The sequence below is a fragment of the Centroberyx affinis genome, unplaced genomic scaffold, assembly GCF_046629955.1.
Source record: "Centroberyx affinis isolate AG114_WGS23_722 - 3 ecotype Tasmania unplaced genomic scaffold, CSIRO-AGI_Caff_v1 ptg004041l_1, whole genome shotgun sequence".
Lineage (NCBI taxonomy): Eukaryota > Metazoa > Chordata > Actinopteri > Beryciformes > Berycidae > Centroberyx > Centroberyx affinis.
Genome location: NW_027281838.1, coordinates 193,754 through 216,465, shown reverse-complemented (window position 1 = coordinate 216,465; position 22,712 = coordinate 193,754). Strand labels below are relative to the sequence as shown.

General features: G+C 41.2%; 1 protein-coding gene across 3 annotated transcripts in view; it reads left to right on the top strand.

Annotated features, from left to right (window-relative positions):
• The window catches only part of LOC139663519 (NLR family CARD domain-containing protein 3-like), a 40,453-nt gene that overhangs the window by 11,100 nt on the left and 6,641 nt on the right, over positions 1 to 22,712 (top strand). Inside the window, exons 2-7 of one of the 3 annotated variants that reach the window (XM_071542211.1) lie at positions 14,926 to 15,003; positions 15,902 to 16,004; positions 16,117 to 16,230; positions 16,481 to 16,654; positions 19,481 to 19,654; positions 20,595 to 20,673. In XM_071542211.1, the coding sequence (XP_071398312.1) occupies positions 15,916 to 16,004; positions 16,117 to 16,230; positions 16,481 to 16,654; positions 19,481 to 19,654; positions 20,595 to 20,673 (630 nt within the window). In that variant the 5' untranslated portion in view covers positions 14,926 to 15,003; positions 15,902 to 15,915. Of the gene's footprint in view, positions 1 to 1,846; positions 2,021 to 2,626; positions 2,674 to 2,924; positions 3,731 to 14,925; positions 15,004 to 15,901; positions 16,005 to 16,116; positions 16,231 to 16,480; positions 16,655 to 19,480; positions 19,655 to 20,594; positions 20,674 to 22,712 lie in introns of those variants that run through there. The other 2 variants (XM_071542212.1, XM_071542210.1) reach the window with 2 other exon arrangements.

Sequence of the window (22,712 nt, the reverse complement as noted above, 5' to 3'; positions counted from 1 at the left end):
ATTTAAAGTGCTTTACATTTAAATAGAAATACAATACACCATTAAAATAAACAATTTAAAGTCATAAAAATAATCAATAGGAATTTAAAGTGCGTAACATTAAAGATATAAAATGGAAGAAAATAAAATAAAATACCAAAATAGCAGGAGACTTGGCTATAGGCAACACAGAACATGTACGTTTTTAGCCTAGATTTGAAAATGGTCAGATTAGGGGCATGTCTAATATTATCTGGGAGTTTATTCCAGTTTTGTGTAGCATGATAAGAAAGTGCTGCCTCCCCATGTTTTGTTCTGCCTCTGGGGACGGTCGACAAACTCTGCTGGAGATGAATGCATCGATCAGCTTGAAGATATTTCACTGTTTCCTCTCCTTGCAGCATCAGTTGCTGAAACCTAAAATAGCAGAACGGACTTCTAAGATTCTGTCCCAAACTGAGACAAACTGTCAAACTGAACCAACTGAAGCCACAGAGCCGATCACGGATGGATTACTGAACGGGCCGACCGGGCACAGGCCCAGGGGCCCGAGAGCTCAGGGGGGCCCCTGAGCCAGAGCCTGATACATGATGATGCTGTCACTAACTTTACATTTACTGCCCTGCAGTCAAAGGGCTTAGTCATTTATATCAACACCAAAGCCCCAAAATTCCCCCTATAATAACCTAAACATTAGTTTTGAAGGTGTCAACATGGCTCTGTCACAGTGAGTGTTCCCCTCAGTTTATCTATAGCGCTTTAGCAGTAAAGCGCTGCATTATTGTCCAAAGGCCTTGTAATGTAATGTCATGTTTTACCAAGACCCCAAAATGTTGTTTTCCACTCCTGATCTGTCAGTAGGGCCCACTGACTCATATACCATGCAGCTGCTGTGTGGCCAGACAGTAGATTTTGGGGCATTGCAGGCAATCGGAGGCATTTTGCACTTTAAAATATGTTAAAAATATGTTTATAATTTAAATATATTTTTTTATAATTTTGTCATTTTATGTTTTTTAGGCCTAGGATAATATGTGTTTGCACCTTGTAATTCTGTTGTAATTGTTTATTTAGTTTTCTCTTCCATAAGTGCAATAACAAAAAAAGATAATAGGCAGAGCAATATTATATACGCAATGGGAGCATAAGTTATCATCATCTTTCAAAAAAGATAAGCTTAGAGGCTTCCTGAGCTGTAAATCCTGAGTTGAGATTCAGGTGATATTGTGCGATTGGCTCTGCGTATACTTTAAAACGGATCCCCTTTATTGAAACACTGAGGAGAAAACTAGTAAGAGCAGCTCCTGACCACAGCCAGGCCTGCTGTTCAGAAGTGAAACAACGATTGTGTCTCATAAGGAGAAGCTTCTCTAACCTGTTGTCAGACAGTCTGTTCCTTCTGGAGGTGAGCAGCAAACTTCCTGAGCTGAACAGCTGCTCCACAGGCGCTAGATGGGGTCGGGGTTTTGTACTTCATGTAAATGTTTTGGATGTTTGAGAACCGGTTGAGGGTCTCGATCAGGTTTAAGTAACACAGTTATGGAGTGTTACTGGGATTAGAAACTGTAACGTAATTAAATTGTAATCCCTTACACTACTGCTACTGAAAAAAGTAATCACATTACTGTAACATGTCACTGAGTAGCCTAACGCGTTACCGCCCAACACTGGTGCCCAGGGGCCCTTTGTCTCATAATCTGCCTATGAAGCCGATCACTGGGTCAACTGTTTGCATTTGAGACGGTTGCACTTTTTGCCAGAATTTGACTGCATTGTCACAACTGTTTTCACAGATGTATACTAAAAAACATCTACCTATGTACCTTGGTGTGTGTGTGTGTGTGTGTGTGTGTGTGTGTGTGTGCAGGCTGTCAGGCTGTCTGCTCACAGAGGAAGGCTGTGCTTCTCTGGCCTCAGCTCTGAGCTCCAACCCCTCCCATCTGAGAGAGCTGGACCTGAGCTACAATCATCCAGGAGCCTCAGGAGTGAAGCTGCTCTCTGCTGGACTGGAGGATCCACACTGGAGACTGGACTCTTTCAGGTATGGAGAGGCAACGTCTGCTAGAAGGCTGAGAGTCTCACACATTTTCTCTGTCACACTGAGAAGATGGGAAACACTGAAAGTTCAGCTTTCTTCATTCTCGATGTATCAAGCTCACTTAAACTGTTGATTGGTGACTCTAAAAAAGGCCCTTCACTCCACAGTCTTTGTTTTACCGTTTACTTAATCAAACAAAGGGATGAGGAAAAAAGGCACAGTAAAGGACAAGTTCAAAGCCACGGTCAAAACTAATTTGTGCTCTAGCTCAACAGCTTCTCTCTATTGAAGGAAAATGTAAATGTACAATCCACCTGATGCTTCTCTGCTGACAGTAATTAGCTAAAGAGAGACGAGCATTAATCTAAGGCAATATAAACTATATGTTACACAAGTAAATGTTAAATATTATCAATATTAATCAAAACAATCAGTAAATCTATATAATCTATATTTTAACAAGAAATGTCTCTTACAAATACTGTTTAATGTTTAATGGTGGATATGAGTGATGTATGGAAAATCAGAAAATCACTTTTCAAGGATATGAAGGTTATTTGTTTCCGTTATGAAGAGATTATGCTGGTCTGACTTTATTTAACCCCACAGTGTGGACCATGGTGGAGGGCAGAGGTTGAAACCAGGTCCGAGGAAGTGTAAGTGTGTATTTAGTTTTATATTCATGAAAACAAAGCAGCACACATTCAGCTTCTATTTAAATAGAAAGCTCATGTATGTGACATCTATTTATTCAAATCCTACTGTGAAAAAAGATGGCTGACAAAATGTGTCATCATGAAACTGAAGAAATGAACAGTCAATCTGTTAATAAATCAACAGATAATAAACACAACAGGTGTATTAGATGAGAAGCTGCTGCTGTATCGAGTCTTATTCTCTCCATCAGATGCCTGTGAACTCACACTGGACCCAAACACAGCACACAGAGACCTCTTCCTGTCTGAAGACAACAGAATGGTGACAGAGGTGAGAGAGCAGCAGCCATATCCTGATCACCCAGAGAGATTTGACTGCTGTCCTCAGCTGCTGTGTAGAAATGGTCTGACTGGTCGCTGTTACTGGGAGGTCGAGTGGAAAGGACGGGTTTATATAGGAGTGACTTACAGAGGAATCAGAAGGAGAGGAGGGGGTGATGATTGCAGGATTGGATGGAATGAAACGTCCTGGAGTCTGACCTGCTCTGATAACAGTTACTCTGTCTGTCACAATAACAGAAGAACAGTCATACCTTCCCCCTCCTCCTCTGGCTCTAACAGAGTAGCAGTGTATCTGGACTGGCCTGCTGGCTCTCTGTCATTCTACAGAGTTTCCTCTGACACACTGATCCACATCCACACCTTCCACTCCACATTCACTGAACCACTCTACCCTGGGTTTGGGTTTGGGTTTGAGTTTGAGCTTGGGTTTTGGACTGTGTTTGGTTCCTCAGTGTCTCTTGTCAGATAGAGGAGGGAGAGAGAAACACTCAGACTGCTGACCAAAGACAGCTGCTGAAATGATACTTCACTCTGGACAGGATCACACACACACACACACACACACACACACACATTCATCTTAACATGAGAATATTAATGTTTGTATTTTCATCAGTGTTTCCTACTCATTTTACTGTAAACAAACATCCATCAGTCAGTATAAACAGAGTGTATTCTGTGTGTTGGGAAACTGAACAGGGTTTTAACAACACACACGTACAAGAACATTTTATTGTGAAACATTTTAGTGTGAAAATGAAATGAATGAGAAATGAAACCAGACAGAATCAAGTTATGGTTGTTAATCTTAGAGTCTGTTGTTGATGATTGACAGGTTAAAATATCTTTCTTTTGCAACTTTGTTTTATTTGGTATTTTATTCTCATCTCATCATTCAATCTAAACATTTATCTAGTTTTCTATAATCAGAAATAAAGTTTTGCCTAAATGAACATTGTTTGGTCTTCAGCTTCAAACAGGATTTTTTTATATCGGATAATTACTATAAAATAAACTAATTTATTGTAGTTGAGTTATGTTGTGAGTTATTACATCTCAGAATCAAGGGAAATGTAATGTGTGACATCATTGATTTACATTGTCAAATTGTCTCTCAAGTGTGATGTCATTTTTCAGCCCAAATAAGGGATTCTGGCCCCGACCCCTTTCAGTCTAACATGTAAATGAATAGAGGAGTAAAATGATGTTAACACTAATATTGACTGTTTCTGCTTTCAGGTTCCTCTGTTCTGCTTTTCTTTATTAGTTGAGCTGATTCTGATGAAAACAATAAAAAATCTCTACAGACTGAGCTCAGCATTCAGCATTTCATCTGAACAACATCCACACCATGTTAGCTAAATCGTTTTTAAACAAGACTAGGTCAAAACCTAGTATATGGCTGGACCGTGTATGAGTGTGCCACGTGCCACGGCCGACCAATGGTGTAACTAACTCCGCTGTTGACGGGTTAAAGTGGGATTTGGCAGGTGGGGGAACCCTGTTTCGGAGGGGGGGGGGTTCAGAAAAAAATAGTAATTTAAAACAAATTTCCTGCATTTCTACACCACCTAACCTCTTGGATTAAGTCAAGAAACAGCAACATATTTTATATATATATATATATATATATATATATTACTAGATTTCAGCATTGAGGTGCTTACATTCATGATCTTGCATAGGCATACTAACCTAAAAAACCTATTACTGGGAATCATGAGAGTTTCAGAGCGACAGACACAGAGCGTCCCCGTAACCATAGCAACTTACTCTCAGAGAGAGACAGAAGAGCCACTGACTGAGATTACTCTGAGCAGCATGCATGGGAATAAATTACAATATAATAATTATATAATTATAATATATATAATAATATAATATAATATAATAATTTGTGTATTTGTGGTGTGAGAGCGTGTGAAAAATGTCAATTGCGTGAGTCTCTCGGTCAATGCGTGAGAGTTGGCAGCCCTGTGAACTCGCTTGTCATTATTATGTAGCCTATGAAACTGCCAATCAGATTTATTTACTTATTAATCGAAGGTGCCGGAACGCCGTTCCGGATCGTTCCGGCCCACTTTAACCCCTGGCTGTAGACTGCTAATACAGAATAATAGTCCATACATCCATACATCCATACTGATCGTTCCACCGCTGTCGTCTCCACCCACGGCCCGCATCGATCCTGCCGATCCAAGCGCCAGGCGCCCTGTTACCCGGCCGGATCATCAGGAACAAATCGGCGCCCAGCTAGTGGCACTGGCCGGAACCGTGGCCCCGGGAAACTTCGGGAAGGTCGGAAATAAGCCCTCGGCGTGATGAAACCTCCATGCTTGTTTGTGTGTCTCTCTCCCCCGACAGAACAGAGGATTTCAGGTGGACTGAGCTCGCGCATATGCATCGAAATAAACGGTGATATGATATAATTGTATAGATTCTACTTTAGCTTCAGCTTACATGCATGATATTGGTCAGCCTGCTTACTGTGTGGGAGAAACGGGCTCCCAATCTCAGCGGAGAAACTAGACGGCGGAGAAAACGAAACTTAAATTTCTGGCTCTGTGACGCTATGATGTGCCACGTGCCACGGCCGACCAATGGTGTAACTTGATCACTCAGTCACTCAGTCAGTCACTCAGTCAGTCAGTCACTCAGTCAGTCACTCAGTCAGTCAGTCAGTCAGTCAGTGACAGACATTCACGTTTGTAGGGCTGGCCCCGCTGTTGCGGTCCAGCCAAAAATTCAGTAAAGCGTTAAAGTATGTAATTTCATCTGATGTCATTTCTACCGACATTATTTCATCCATTTTAAGACACTTGAGAGGAAAAGAGGCTGAACCACGATGTCAGAGACTCAGATTCACACATTTATGTTCAATATCTAGAATTCTGAAAGGGAAATTAAAAACATTCGATTTTTAATATATAGGTGCAAGAAAATGTATTTTCACCTAACTCAAGTAATGCAATTGGGCTTCTTTTTTTTATCTAACCTATATTTAACCAGTTTATTCACAATAATATTACAAATCTTATTCTGTTTTTTTTTTATCAAGGGAGAACTGATGAAGAAAGCAGCATCATGATAAACATAAAAGTCACAAACAACATACAAAAATGTAAGAAAGCAAAAACAATCAAAGTCACATTAAAGAAAGAAACAGTTGGGGCTCCCCGGTGGCTCACCGAGTAGAGCGCGTACCATGCTAGGCTCAGTCCTTCCTGCAGCGACCATTTGCTGCATGTCCTCCCCTCTCTCTCTCCCATACCTTCCTGTCACGCTCTCACTACCTCTGTCAAATAAAGCATGAAAATGCCTAAAATAAATCTTAAAAAAAAAAAAAAAAAGAAAGAAAGAAACAGTCAGATTTTATGTCAAATTTCTCCAACAGGCAAAAGACAGGATCCATCATTTCATATGAAACCACTTTCCAACTCTATTTTACACTTTTTGAACTTTACCTATCCTCACTCAAAATAAAGGAGAATTTGACTCCAGGTTATCTTAAGAATTTCATAGTAAATCCTTAATCTATCCAATTTTACTCCATTTTGGAACCTCTACTCTCAAACTACAGGCTGATTTGACCTCAGAAAACAAACCTTTTTCAGGAGCAGAAGCTGAAACAAAACATTTCAGAGTGTAAAAACTGTCTTCAGACCGGTGGAGCGATAACAGAGACAGTGTTAACATGCACAGAGTCTCCAGCAGCTCTTCTCTGTGTTCAGGTCATATTGTGTTCAGGTCATGGATCTGTTCAAGAGGAGGTTTTTGTGGAGTGAGGACGCCCTCTGGTGGATTGTACCGGCTACAGCATGTGTGCAGGTCGGCTGCTTCACTGTGTAGTGGAGCTGATCCGCAGATAAACAGAGGATATCTCTACTTTTCCTCCACTACATCTCAGAGGGAAATCTTCTTCTTTTGCCTCCACTACATTTATCTGCCGGCTGGAGTTACTAGTTGCTTTGCAGAATAAGGTTTTACACGCAAAACATACGATAAGCTCATAAAATATGTTGCATTGTTAGAGTTTAAACTCCCCAACAGTGTATGGAGCAGTTAGACCGACAACATTAAAATACTTATGACAGGTTCATGCTTCAATAATTTAACTCTCTGACAGAATGACGACTTTTACTTTTGATACTTCACTACATTTTACTGCTAATACTTCTTTACTGGAGTATTGCTTGAAATCGGACCTGAAGTGAAGTTGGTAACTTTTGGAGTGAATTTAGGGGGACAAATAAGCTGTATTATATATCTGTAAAATATCGGGGGCGACACGTCACCCTGTCTCCCCCCAAAATGACGGCTGTGTGCTGGTCTGACTTTATTTAACCCCCAGAAGAGTAGAAGAGTCTACACACATTTTCTCTGTCACACTGAGAAGCTGAGGAATACAGTTTAATGTGTAATGGAGGATATGAGTGACGTCTTATGGAAAAACACTCGTACAGAAGGTTATGAAGGTTATTTGTTTCCATTATCAAAGAGATTATGAGTCATTCCACCAAACTGGTACGATTTGAGTCCCTTAGACCTTTTTATGTATATATATCTACTGGGTCACCAAAATCTATTTTTAAAAGCTTTTTATATCAATTGAAATGTCCCCTTTAATAAAGTGTAAAAAACATTACTTATATTTTATCTTTATATCAGAAATGATCTTGTTTTTTCAGTTGACACCACCTATTTTGTCATGTCCTTCATGGCCTTCGATGAAAGTACTTGGGATATGCCTAATAAAATTAGAAAAAAAGTCCATACATTTTGCCATTCACATAAACATCTATCTGTGCTTTTTTGCTGCTAATGTTTTTTTTCTAACTCTTTTTTTCTGACTCCACTTTCTCCCACACACCCCGTTCCGTTGGGCGTGGAGGTGGCACAGGGGCCCTTATTTCCACAGACTGGAAATTCACTAAACTTTCTCCTCTAAGCAATAACTCATCCTTTGAATACCATGCAATCATGGTTACCGCTCCTGTCAAACTATTTGTGGTTATCATATATCGCCCACCAGGGCTACTGGGGAACTTTGTTGTTGAACTGGACATGCTACTCTCAGCTATTCCTGAAGATGGCACCCCACTGATTGTCATGGGGGACATGAATCTCTATCTTGACAAACCCCAAGCGGCTGACTTCCTTACACTACTGTCCTCATTTGACCTCAAACTGGTCTCCACCGCTCCCACACACAAAGCGGGCAATACACTCGATCTGATTTTGACTCGAAACTGTTCCACGGCAAATCTGACTGTCACTCCCTTACATCTGTCAGACCACTTCTTTGTTCAATTCATGGTTTCCTTGCCGGAACATCCTGACGTTCCACCGCAAATGGTCTCCTTCAGACGGAACCTCCGGTCCCTCACACCGGCTTGGCTCTCCGATGAGGTCACGGCTACCATGCCCCCTCATAATGAGTTCTCCTCACTCCATGTCAATGAGGCTACAGACACACTCTGCTCCTCACTAGCTGTCTCTCTAGACAATCTCTGCCCACTCTCATCTAAACCTGCTCGTAAAACCCCCACTAGCCCATGGCTCACCGGTGTCATCAAAGAGCAACGGGCGGGGCTCAGAGCAGCGGAGAGAAAATGGCGCAAATCCAGTGATCCCACTGACCTCACTGACTATCAAACTCTCTTATCGGCATTCTCCTCCCATCTAAAAAATGCCAAGACCACTTACTATCAGGATAAAATCAGCAGCGCCAAGGACGCTCGCAAATTATTTTCAGCTTTTAACTCACTCCTCAAACCTCCACCACCTCCACCCTCAAGTTTGCTCACGGCTGACCTCTTTGCATCCTTCTTTACTGATAAGGTTTCTACCATCAGTAATCAGTTCTCTGAGCCTGACCAACTCAGTCTGCTGCCACCAGCTAACAGGACCTCACTCCTGTCCTTTTCCCATCTCACTGAAGAGCAAGTCTCCAAACTACTACTTGACTCTTGCCCCACTACCTGTCCGTTGGACCCCATACCCTCCAACCTCCTGCAGGCCATCTCTCCCACACTTATCCCTGCAGTCACGCACATCATCAACTCCTCACTCTCAGCGGGTGTGTTCCCCACTGCTTTTAAGCAAGCCCGGGTTACCCCGCTACTAAAGAAACCTACACTCAACCCATCTCAGGTTGATAATTACAGGCTGGTTTCACTACTCACCTTTCTTTCCAAAACACTTGAGCAGGCGGTCTTTAATCAAGTCTCTGAATTCCTTTCTGAGAACCGCCTGTATGATCCCAACCAGTCTGGCTTCAAACGCGGACACTCTACCGAGACTGCGCTCTTGTCTGTAGTAGAAACACTGCGATCAGCTAGAGCTGCCGGTCAGTCCTCTGTCCTACTGCTACTTGACCTATCGGCCGCCTTTGACACGGTGAACCACCAAATCCTCCTCTCCACACTCGCTGAGCTCGGCTTCTCAGGATCTACCCTCTGCTGGTTTGAGTCCTACCTCTCAGGGAGATCCTTCAGAGTGTCTTGGAGAGGGGAAGTGTCTAAATCCCACTACTTGTCCACAGGGGTACCTCAAGGGTCAGTGCTTGGACCCCTTCTCTTTTCATTATACACCACCTCACTGGGTGCAGTGATCCACTCACATGGCTTCTCTTATCATTCATATGCTGACGATACCCAGCTCCTCCTGTCGTTCCCGCCAGACGACCCCACAGTCTCGGCGCGGATATCGGCATGCCTCGCCGACATCTCGGCTTGGATGAAGGAACGCCACCTTCAGCTTAACTTGTCAAAGACTGAGCTCCTTGTCATCCCAGCCAGTCCCTCTATACAACAACAAATCAGTATCCAGCTCGAATCAACTGAGCTCATACCCACAAAGTCTGCCAGAAACTTGGGTGTCATGATTGATGACCAGCTAACCTTCAAGGAGCATGTGACTTCTGTTGCTCGGTCATGCCGATTTGCTCTATACAATATCAGGAAGATCAGACCCTACCTGTCTGAGCATGCAGCACAACTCCTGGTACAGGCTCTTGTAATATCACACCTTGACTACTGCAACTCCTTACTGGCAGGGCTCCCGGCCTGTACTTTCAAACCTCTGCAGATGATCCAGAACGCGGCGGCGCGTCTGGTCTTCAACCGGCCCAAAAGAGCACATGTCACTCCGCTATTCATATCCCTCCACTGGCTCCCAGTTGCTGCCCGCATCAAGTTCAAGTCCTTGATGCTCGCCTACAAAACAATAACCAAAACGGCTCCGACCTACCTGAACTCCCTCATTCAGGTCTACGCTCCCTCCCGCTCACTACGCTCTGCCATGGAGCGGCGCCTGATGCTGCCACCTCAGCAAGGCCCTAAGTCTCTAGCCAGACTCTTCTCTTCTGTGGTTCCCCGGTGGTGGAACGAGTTGCCAAACTCCATTCGAGCCGCAGAATCCCTCTCTATCCTTAAGAAAAGGCTAAAGACCCAGCTCTTTAGCAAATACCTCCTTTCATAAAAAAAAAAAAAAAAAAAAAAATTGATGCACTCTATGCATTACCTCATAGCACTGCCTTGTAGCACTCCCTCGTAGCACCTATGTCCTGTTGGACCAGAACTTAGCTTGTTGCACTGTCTCGTAGCACCTTTGTCCTGTTGGACCAGAACTTAGCTCTATAAGCACTTACTCTCGTTGTTCTCTCCTATCTAGAAACTTGCTTGTGTTGTATGCAAATCTCATGGGTAAGTCGCTTTGGATAAAAGCGTCTGCCAAATGTGAAATTGTAAATTGTAAATTCATGATTATTCATTAAAATCACATTGTTTAGTTCCGTACCTCAGTAACCCCTCAACCCCGTTACACAAATCATTTTCTCCCAATAAAAATAATGAACTGATCCTTATGTGACATCATCAGCAGGAAGTGAAATCATAGCAGTCTTCTGAATAACATGGTGCAGAAACAAGCAAGTTACCACCTTCTTTTATAATTATATTTCAGTCATTTATATTGTGATATTGTGGTCGTCAAGCTCAATGACTCAACCCTGTTACATGAAATAAAGATAGAAAACTATTACTTGTGAAAATTATCTTTGTTATTTCAACAATATATACAATTTCTTAATCTCATGCATGCCATGTGCTCTCCTGTTATTCACCACATGTAGAGCAGTGGCCATCTTGAGCAAAAAATCACAACCCCGTCACACTCAACCCCGTTAATTGTTTGATCATAACGGTTGTGAGATTCTGATGGTGTTGTGTTTTTAACACTTTGGTTGTGAAGTTATCCAATTATTTTTAAACAGCTTGGGCATAAATGTTAGTGTGTAGTGAAAGTACAGGTCGGTAGGAGTATTTTGACATACAACATGTGCAGTTACAATGAAAGGTAACCTGTGTAGTGTTTAATCTGTGTAGCCTATGTAGTCCAAACATGCCAAATCTCTGTTTAAATGTAGAGGGGAACATTCAACTAAATGAACTAAACATTCAACTAAACTAAATGCTTATTATGGAAACACATTGTACAGATTGTATTGTTGCATTTTGTTGCTTAATTATTTGTTTTTTGTGCAAAAATACTTTTTTTTTTTTAAGTCAACGTCTTATTCTTCTCTTCTCTATTCGTATTTGTGCTGGTGGAACAGCCCCCTCCCCTCCGGGTTCATTTCCTTGTTGAAGCTGCCGATTACGCCCGGGCCACAGCGCCTGCGTGAGCGTCGCGGAACCTGTTGCTTTTAATTTCGGCGCCCATGTTAACAGGTTAGAGCAGCCACACAGCCCGGTGAGCGGCCACACGGCCCGGTGAGCGGCGCGGCTCGGCTGCGGCTCATCCAGAGATTCGGCGTCTCGCCTATTTTTTCAGCATGACGCGCGCGGTTCTCAGCACAAATAGACAGGGAAAATGATCTGTTGGTAGTCATATTGACATCATACCAGCAACATTACACCTTTCAATACAGTTTCAATGTCTATATCTGTAGAATATGTCACAGACATGAAAAAATATATATAAATAGGCCTATATATATCCTATATATATATATATATTTCTATATATTTTTTTTTTTAAAACAAACATATATATATATAAATATATTTTTTTTACACAACACTTTCTGTTTCCGTTTCAAATTAAAAGCCTTCTAGCGTTTCTGTGGACAGAATCCCTTCATTTGTTAACACAAGGCGTCTATTGTTAAATATTTGCAGGACCGTGTTGTAGAAAATTCAGTGACTTGCAGGCTAAATTAGTGGAGTACCGACTTTTAACTGTGGAAATACGGTAATCACAGCAGAAACCCCACGTAGGCTAAGCAGTATTTTTCCGGTGCTCTCGCTCTCACTCTCTCTCTCTCTCTCTCTCTCTCTGAACGAGGGTAAACAAAAACCACGTGACTGCTTCCCTACAACTCTTCACTTTTCGCACCGTTCATCAACATATAAATGACATTTATGACGACATGAAATTAAACATTCTATGGCCAGTATCAAAGGCAAACTCAATGTAGAAAGATAGGCAGCGCCGCAGCAGCAACGCTGTCTGTGTGGACACCGGCGTGCGAGCCGCCGCAGTTCAGCGAGGTCGCCGTGGCCCAAGGTGCGGCCCGGGCGTAGGCTGCGGTCGAATAGTCCATCCTTTACGAAAGGAAAGGATATAATGCAGTCCCACAATTCTTTGCGGCAGCAACGACGCACCATTCGGCCGTTCACGAAAAGAAACGATCATGACCGAGAAGGGACGCAGCTCATCATGCAAGCTACCGTTTCTTATTAAGCATTTTCCATCTTATGCCATAACTTGCTAATATACTTATATATTTTGAAATTTCAACAATATGTTAAACCCAGAGGAGAACTATGCTGTTGTAAAATGATCGAAGTGAAGTTAACGTTGTAGCGTAACCTCTGCTCAGTTTGCATTAGTTAGGCTATTTCTTCATTCTGAGCGTTGTTGTGTTGCAGCCTTTGGGGATATCATTAATTAATTTTACTTCAGTCACAGATGCTGAAACCCTTGCCTTAATACAGGCCTGTATCAGCCATAACAACTTCAAAGCACAATTAAGTCATAATAAGCATATTAACCATAACACAGAAGTCCGTCTTTCAAGAAAAAGGGATATGAGACGTTTTTAGCCAGATGATGTTTTTAATTCAACATGTTTGAAACTTGATGATGATGAATGATGATATGTACAGTAGTAGATTTGTAGGCCTAACATGTTATGCCTATCTTGCATGAATTTAACAATTATTTTCATACAATCATACTAATTGGGACTCACGTGGATACATATGAGTGGACAGGAGGGTGAGCGTGAGCAACCATTCTCAATGTGACAACCATTTGGTTTCACTTTAGTGACTGGTAGCCTGTATTCCTTTTTTATTTAAATTCCAACCTTGGTGATGAAGCGATATTTTTCACCGGGTTGTCCACGTTTATACAGCCTGCATGAAACAACACGGGGCCAAGTGTATAAGATGCTTTTAGTCGTCCATCTTCTGAACACTGTAGTTTCACACAGCAGACCCACGTCAATAACATCCACCGTCGCATCATTATGCTACATCATTGCATCCCAGTGTAAGTGCAGTCGGATTCTCTGAGCACCGCGGTTGTCTTTTCCTAAGTCCTTATGAATTCTCCTTCACATCTTTCCTTGACCTCATGGCGTTTTCCAACGGGGTCAAGGAAAACTGGTTAGGAATAGGAGTTAGGACGTAACCTATTTTTTGACTATTCTACCACAGCCCAAGCCCGGTTCGGTTCGGTTCGGCGTGACGCAGATTCTTTTCTCCACCAAAAGGCATTGTAACCAGCAGTTTACTGACAGGTAACAGTGCATTTTACTTTACTGACGTTTTTATGTGACTGTTACCGCCTGCCGTTAGCTTATTTAGAGAAATTATTCAGAAAGCTTATTCAGAAATAGAGGAAATCTACAGATCAGCTGTTAAAGGTTTGTCTGTGTGAAAACCCGACGTCGCTTCAAAACAACTCAACGCTCTTCTAACGGTTTTCCGACATGTTAGTGTTAGTGGATGTCAATGTTAAAATCGTCTAAACGTAGGCTAGTACTTTAGTAATTAGTTGTGTTGCTTTCTGCCTACAGGTTTGAGGGAAAAACCTTCAAATTAAATTCCCCTTGACTCACTAGCAGCCAGCGATGTCGGCCTAGGATGCTCACACACACTCATATGAGTGCTGATATACAGTAGTAGCCTATAACAGCACTGGGACGCTGTACTGTATGTATCACTCCGCTTCACAGGTGTTCTAATGCGTTCACTACATGCTTCATCAACAATATTATGGAAACTATATTTTCATGTTATATAGCCTATTTACTTATTTAACCAGGCTGGTTTCATGACTTCCTGTTTTCAAGTAGGAAGCAAGTTACAACCAACAACATGAAGCAATAGCCTACGTCAAAATACAATAAATGACAAAATAAAGTGCAAAGTAAAACAATGTAACCAGAAGACAGTAAAATCTCTTGCTATAATAAAAATGGAAGAGTTTAACTTCCTGTCACATGCTCCACCTCAGTAAGAAACCTTTTTGATATTGCAGCTGTGAAGTCAGAGAGATTTTAAATCTACACTCTCATTCTCGCTCTGTCATTGAATTTTAAAGCGATATAAATTTCTCCTCCATCATTACATCTGTGTGCTGGTCTGCTGTTTAGTTCACTGTAGATGATGTGGTTAATGTCTCCATCTAGTGGACACACAGTAGAGCTACATCACCTGATCTGTGATTTCTCTGCCTCAGACTTGGATTCTGGCCTCAGGTTTGACCGGTTTGGTGTCAGACTGATGTTTCTAGACTTTAATAGTGAAGTGATGAGGAAGTGACAGCAGCCTCAGATCAAATGTTCACAGAAACCCAGAACTGACGAAGGAGAATAAGCAGCGTCTTCTCTGTCAGTGTTTCCTCTACAGATGAAGGCAGAACGTCTCTGTGACTTGATCTGGATGTGAATTCACCAGGCAAACATCTTCCAAGGTAACATCACTGTTTGATGAATACACTAGCTGACATTGTATGTTATGACTGTATAGTTGACTTAAGGTCCTAAAGTCTTTCAAATCGCACCTGCTGCTTGTGTTCATAGTGCCATAATATTCAACATTGGCTCTCTTTGGGGCCATAAAGAACATTGTTTTGTGACATTTGTGACTTTTAGTGGAAGCCTGACAAACTCTAGTTAGGTTGAAATCTCAATTCATTGCATTAGTGAAATATGCAGAAAGTGTCAGAACTACTACATGTTGTGTTTCTGTTGATACACTGTGTACAAAACACTGCAACTTCCACAAAACAGGTTAATTTGTTGGAAAGAGCAGGTCTTTCTAGTATTTTGCACATTCGTAAATTCAACTCACAGTTCGATACACAATACTGGGTTCACAGTTTGATATTGTCCCAATATTTAGAGCAAAATCTGAATGAACACAATTACGACTGAAAAAATCAATTAGAGAAAACAAAAACAAACGTTAATTAGTAAAATTTAAAACATTTAATAAATCAATTAATAAAATAAGACTGAGGAGTGAAAACACAGTAAAATGTACATCTGCACATCCAGGGAAATTTCTCACTAGAAAACTAATGTGAACAGAAACAACTTGGACCTCTTATGACCCGAGCTAAAACTTACTAGCCTTGCACTGCATTCAAACAATGCAAAAGAGAAAAGACCATTCTGAATGTCATTTGTTAGATAATAGGCAGCTGAAAATGCAAAAAAACGTTCATTACATTCCTAACACTCTGCATTGTATAATTGGCATTTTACTGTCAGGAATGATCACAACAGCAGAAGTGATATATCCTGTAATGAAACCTTGTTGTAATGAATCAGTCCAGCTAACAGCATGTTGGGTGTGTTTGTGTAAAGGTGTTGGCTCTACTATGAGTCAGTCTGAGGAGAGAGAGGAGGGGCTCCCTCCCTCTAAAACCACTCTGTCTGGGGAACATGACAGCCAGACCAAAGCTAAGAGGTAAGATGAGGATCTCTAACTGTCCATGACTGTTCTCCATCTCAGAGCTCAGCAGTGAAATCATTACAGCATCATTATTCAGAGTAAAAGCTCTGTCTCTGTTGTGTTGAAGCCCAGTCCAGCAGGAGAGACCAGACTCCCCTGAACCCAGCTGTGTGTCCATGAAGAGTGACCACTCTATGGATCCACCTCTAAAATTTAAAAGACAACATTCTTCTGAAACAAGGTAAGTCAACATAATGTTAATATTTAATTTTAGCATTAATAAAGCATTTTGAAGATGTGACATTGGTCTTGTTTTTTAACCACTTCTGTGTGAGAAAGTTTGGCAGCTACTATAGAAGCTGTTGAGGAAGGGGAGAACATTACTCATTCACTCTCCTCTCACAGATTTTGTATCTGGTTCAGGGATTTGAAATCCTACTTTTCTTGAGGTTAAAACTGCCCTTCTTTTGTCAATCCTGTGTTTCTATCAGGATCCAGCAGGAGAGACCAGACTCCCCTGAACACAGCTGTGTGTCCATGAAGAGTGACCACTCTATGGATCCCCCTATTATGTTCAAAGATGGACACCACTCCATCCCCCCTTCTGTCAGACCAGCCGGACCACTGCTCATCTCTTGGGGGAGACTAAAGACACCTCTCTTCAGGTTACAGTTGGACCCTTCTTGAACTATCCTATCTTCTTACCCTCCTTAAACATAAAAAAACGTTTAAAAAGTAATTCCATGAGTGCTACTTATTCATATTAAAAGTCTTAGCTGATGAAGACTGTGATGCACAGCTGGTTTCACTACTGTTGACAAAATGTCGTCGTTTAGCGTCTGCTAAATGAGGTAATGTGAAATGTAATGAAATGAACACAACTTGTCAACTCCATCGTGAGTCAAATTTACAAACTCAAGTTAACACAGCTTCCTGTTTCATGGCAAAACATCGAAATTCGCCGCGCCGCCATGGCAAAGCCGTTTGACAAAAGCTCCCGATCTTCACAACAAAGCGTCGTCAAGGTCCTATGGCTTTTCTGACCACATTTGAGGTGGATCTGGTAAACCCGTTAGGAGTAGTACACCACAGTATAAAACATGGCATTTCCTGTTGCCAGTAGGTGGCGCTATGACTATAACCGTATATTGGCATGTAGATGTGTTCAGGCCGGGAGTCTCATCAAACGTGTGAAGTTTGGGGCAGATTTGACCATGTACAGGCCAGTTACAAGCCACTTCCTGTTTCATGGCGAAACATGGAAATTCAACGCCTCTCCACTCCCACGCCGTGTGACGAAAACTCAAGCTTTTGATATCTTTTCATCGTCAAGGTCTTTTATACACGCTGACCAAGTTTTTTTTTTAAAGATTTATTTTACGCTTTATTGTTAGAGCCAGTGTAAGAGAGAGACAGGAAGGTATGGGAGAGAGAGGGGAGGACATGCAGCAAAGGACCACGGTCCGGATTTGAACCCAGGTCGCTGTGGGAAGGACTGAGCCTAATGGTACGCGCTCTACTCAGTGAGACACCGGGGCGCCCCCACGCTGACCAAGTTTGACGTGGATCCGATCAACCGCCTAGGAGGAGTTTGTTAAAGGACGACCCCTGCAAATGGCAAAATATGCCCAAAAATGACACAATCAATTTAAAATGGCCGACTTCCTGTTGGGTTTAGGGCATGGCATCAATTGACTTTTTTTTTTAAGTCTGGACATGATACATGTACCTACCAAATTTCGTATGTCTAGGGTAAATGTACGGCGGGGGCTACTTTGTTGAAATTTTGTAGGGGGCGCTATCGAGGCATTTTGCCACACCCATGCGCGAGACCCATAAAATATATAATTTTTCGCCACTTCTGACGTTTGTGAAAAGTTGCGCAACTTTCCGAGCACATTTAGCCCCTCAAAAGTGTGATTTTTTTGTCCATCTAAGAAAAATAATAATTCCTTCAGTTTCAATAGGGCTTCGCACGATGTCGCGCTTGGGCCCTAATAATAAACTTTATTTATAGAGCACGTTTTTTAACACAAGTTACAAAGTGCTTTACAAGATTAAAACAACTTACAATAAAATGAAATGAGAATAAAAGAGAAACCACACAATTTAAAAGAGCACAGTAACAGAGGGTTAATGAAGTAAAACCATTAAAATAAAAATAAAAGAATCAACACAATTTAAAAGAGCACAGCACACAGAGTAAAGAAAGGCTAAAAATCTAAAGCAATATTATAAACAGGTATGTAATCAAGAGAGATTTAAAAGATAACGCAACACATAAGGTGATTAAAGACAGCCACAGGATTAAGAAAAGGCTTTTTTAAACAAGTGTGTTTTTAAAAGCGATTTAAAAGATGATACAGAATCAGCTCGTCAGATAGCCTCAGGTCGGGCGTTCCAGAGTCTTGGAGCTCGGACAGCGAAAGCCCAATCGCCTTTAGTCACTAGTCGTGACCTTGGGACATCCAGGAGGGCCCCACCTGAGGACCTCAGGCTGCGCACAGGCTCATAAGGAGACAGAAGCTCAGTTGAGGTGCAAGACCCTTTTGAGCCTTAAAAGTTAATAATAGAATCTTAAAATCAATTCTAAAAACAATAGGCAACCAGTGAAGAGAGACCAGGACAGGGGTAATATGGGCATGTCTCTTGGAGTTGGTCAGCAGCCTAGCAGCAGTATTTTGGACCAGTTGCAAGCAGGAAATGGATTTCTGGTTTAAGCATGTGTAGAGAGCATTGCAGTAGTCCAGACGAGATGTGATAAATGCATGGATGACCTTCTCCAGATCAGCAATGGACAGAAAGGACCTAATTTTTGAAATGTTTCTGAGTTGGTAGAAACAAGTCTGAACAACTCTTTTAAGTTGTTCATTAAAACTAAGATCTGGGTCAAAGAAAACACCTACTTTTTTGGCAACTGGTTTCACATTAGCGGACAAACTGCCCAGATCATCTTTGAGTAGGCTAGTGGACTGTGGTGGACCAAAGAGGACTATCTCTGTTTTGTCGGTATTTAACTGGAGAAAATTGGGGGTCTGATCGGGACATACAGCTGTGAATCATCCGCATAACAGTGAAAATGGATGTTATGATTGCGGATGACATGGCCCAGAGGGAGCATATAAATTGAAAATAGTAAGGAGATGAGGATCTCTAACTGTCCATGACGGCTCTGATTATTTTCGGCACGACCGAATCACAGCTGTGCTGATATACAGTACAACAGTACTCACTCTCGTGTGATATTGCTTAAATATATTGTTGTTGTTGTCATTAACAAAGCATTTTAAAGATGTAACATTGGTCTTGTTTTTTTTTAACCACTTCTGTGTGAGAAAGTTTGGCAGCTACTATAGAAGCTGTTGAGGAAGGGGAGAACATTACTCATTCACTCTCCTCTCACAGATTTTGTATCTGGTTCAGGGATTTGAAATCCTGCTTTTCTTGAGGTTAAAACTGCCCTTCTTTTGTCAATCCTGTGTTTCTATCAGGATCCAGCAGGAGAGACCAGACTCCCCTGAACCCAGCTGTGTGTCCATGAAGAGTGACCACTCTATGGATCCCCCTATTATGTTCAAAGATGGACACCACTCCATCCCCCCTTCTGTCAGACCAGCCGGACCACTGCTCATCTCTTGGGGGAGACTAAAGACACCTCTCTTCAGGTTACAGTTGGACCCTTCTTGAACTATCCTATCTTCTTACCCTCCTTAAACATAAAAAACATTTAAAAAGTAATTCCATGAGTGCTACTTATTCCTATTAAAAGTCTTAGCTGATGAAGACTGTGATGCACAGCTGGTTTCACTACTGTTGACAAAATGTCGTCGTTTAGCGTCTGCTAAATGAGGTAATGTGAAATGTAATGAAATGAACACAACTCGTCAACTCCATCGTGAGTCAAAATTTACATTTTTGCAAAAGTTTTATCCATGACCAAAGCCTTTCCCAAACCTTAGCCAAGTTGTTTTCCTTGCCTAAACTTGATCTTTAGCCAACCTGTAGGTGAAAATGGTCTGTCGAATCTGTGCTGTTGAGGGAAAATATTTTCTGAATTTGCAGGCTCATAACCACACTGTGTTGCTGGCCAGTTTCCTGGGATTTGCTTAGAACAGTGCAAAATAGCTGACTGCATAAGGCACAGGGTATTAATGTAGACTAAAGCATACGCTCAAATTTGGTGTAGCCTAATAAGAGGTATTGTTTATTAATTTATTTTGACAGTAGGGCTTAGGGTAAAAGGAAATGCCCCTAATGGTTTTGATGTGGAGTGAAGAGTTTAAGTTTGATAGCGGCCTGTCTGCTGTAGGATCTCACCTTCACCGCTCCTGCAAAGAGATTCTTGAAATCTCACGACTAGATGAACGACACATTTCATGTACTGCTTGAGTTGTGAGTATTTCCTGGAAAACCTTGTGAAATGAACAAATGTCTTGAAGAAGGACTTTATGATATCCATTTACAGTGGAGTTCACCTTGTGTTTCTGCCAGGATTCATCATGACAACAACACCTTTAACAACCTGTGTGCGTGTGTGTGTGTGTGTGCGTGCGTGTGTGTGTGTTTTGATATCTGGAGACCTAATACTTAATGTTTTCTACACAGAGGTCACCAGCAAAGGAAAGAGGTTCCCGGTGGTCAGTCTGCCCAGGAGCATCAAACAGACCTGGACTCCATATTTATGGTATGGCGTGGTATTTTATTTATGGTATTTTACTTCAGCTACGAAGAAAATGCAAATCAACCATTCTGGTCATTATAGTCTCCATTAAGGTTGGGCGATGTCTACCAAATTGGCACATGACGATGTCTACAGTGAACCATCACGATGGACTATGATATTGTTGTTGGGGGGGGGGGGGGGGGGGGTCTTTCCTTACTTTTCCTCCCTATAGCCTATGCTTGAGCAACCTCATTAAGCAGTTCATCTGATTATTCAAAAATATTTTAAATACTAGTCATAGTGATATAACTGCAGAATATACCAGTGAGAGAATTTAAAAAGGCAGCCAGCCCAGCAGATGTGAGCGGATATTGATCAGTGACGGTGGCAAATCACCTTGCATAATGGCGGCGACAAACTTATAATAAATCATTTTGCATTTTGTTGTTGTTTTTGTAGAATTTCTGTCTTTCTTTTAAGATCTTCTATAATTCGTTAAAGATAATTGCATAATTCGTTTAGCATTTCTTTTGCACAGCAAAATCTTGACTGTTAAATTGTGTTAATGTAACTCTTTGCGGAAAATTTGGATTTTAACAGCCAGGATGTGACAATAACTCAGCAAGAGTTTCCTCTAGTCATTACAATATTAATAATTCATTGATTATATTTTTCCTTAACATGAAATATTCTCAGTTAAATGTGCAGGGCAAGACATGGTGAAAAAAAGGTTTAAAAACAAAACAACGATTAGGAATGATTTGTTTTAGACAGGTGTAGCGCTTCATGTTTGGTAGGCGTAATAGTCCGACTCCTACCTTTTTGAAATTTCGGTTCATAGGAGAGAACGGGAGCGTAAGAGTTCGCTCTGTAGGTAAGTTTTAATCCTCAGTTTTGCGATACAAATAAAGACTCACCCCCTGATTTACTAAGGCAGGTACAAACCAGTTAGATTTAAAAATAAATTTTATGTCTGCGCCTAAATTAAAACATGCTTTCACTGGGCAGACTAGTGTGATTAAATAAGCTGTTTTTCCTTTAGTAAATCAGGTGCAAGGAGCTATTATAATTAGAATAAACCCATGCTTCATTTTTGGGCTCCTTAAAAAACATATTCATTAGTTCTAAGGCGATAAATGTTTTGATAAAGTACACTTATTGGCTCTTTTTACTCGTGAAGCTTTTATTGCACTTTCAGTAACAAGATTTTACTCACCGAAAATCTACCCGCACAGTGTTTCCCACAGAATTCAAATCGATTTGTGGTGGTAGGTGGGGATGTTTGAGTGCCTTTTTATTCTTGTATTCTCTTATATTGTCAATATATAGGCTAATATCAATAAAGGATCCCATTATCTGGATGGCTGAAAAATTATCTAATGTACTCCATTTCAAATGGTTCTATTTGTCAAACAGATAACTAACCTGTATATATCTAAAGTAATTAAAAATATAAACAGTGCTACAATGTTCTGTTTGTTGCTGGCTTTTCAGAATCAGAATCAGAATCAGCTGTATTGGCCAAGTATGTACACATGCAAGGAAATTGACTCCGGTTGTAAGCCTAAACATCTAACTACTCTGTACAAATATGCATATATTTAAAAAATAGTATAAAAAAGTATAGAAAGTATATATGTATACATATATATATATATACATATGTTGAAAAAGTTTGACCGGTGGATTGTCGGATGTTTAAAAGTTCCTCTCTGGTGAATGTGATCAGAGAGGGAGGGCTAAAAGCTGAACAAATAAACAAAAACAGAAAAAGTACAAGAGAGCGCAGTACCGAGGCTGCCATCTTGACTTGACTTTTGTGTACAAAGTACAGAAGAATCGAAATGAGGCTCCTTTTACAGAGAAATCTGCTTTTCTGCCCCTCTGCCCTGCTACATCTCTCTGGGCCGTCAGTCTCTCCTGTATCTTTACATCGTTAAATTACAGCCTTTTTTCATTGTTATATTATCTACTCTGTTTTATTGCTCAGCAGCTCCTCTGGTCCAGACTGTCCTGCTCCTCCTTTGGACGAGTCCTTTTCCTTCTTTGAAAATATTTTT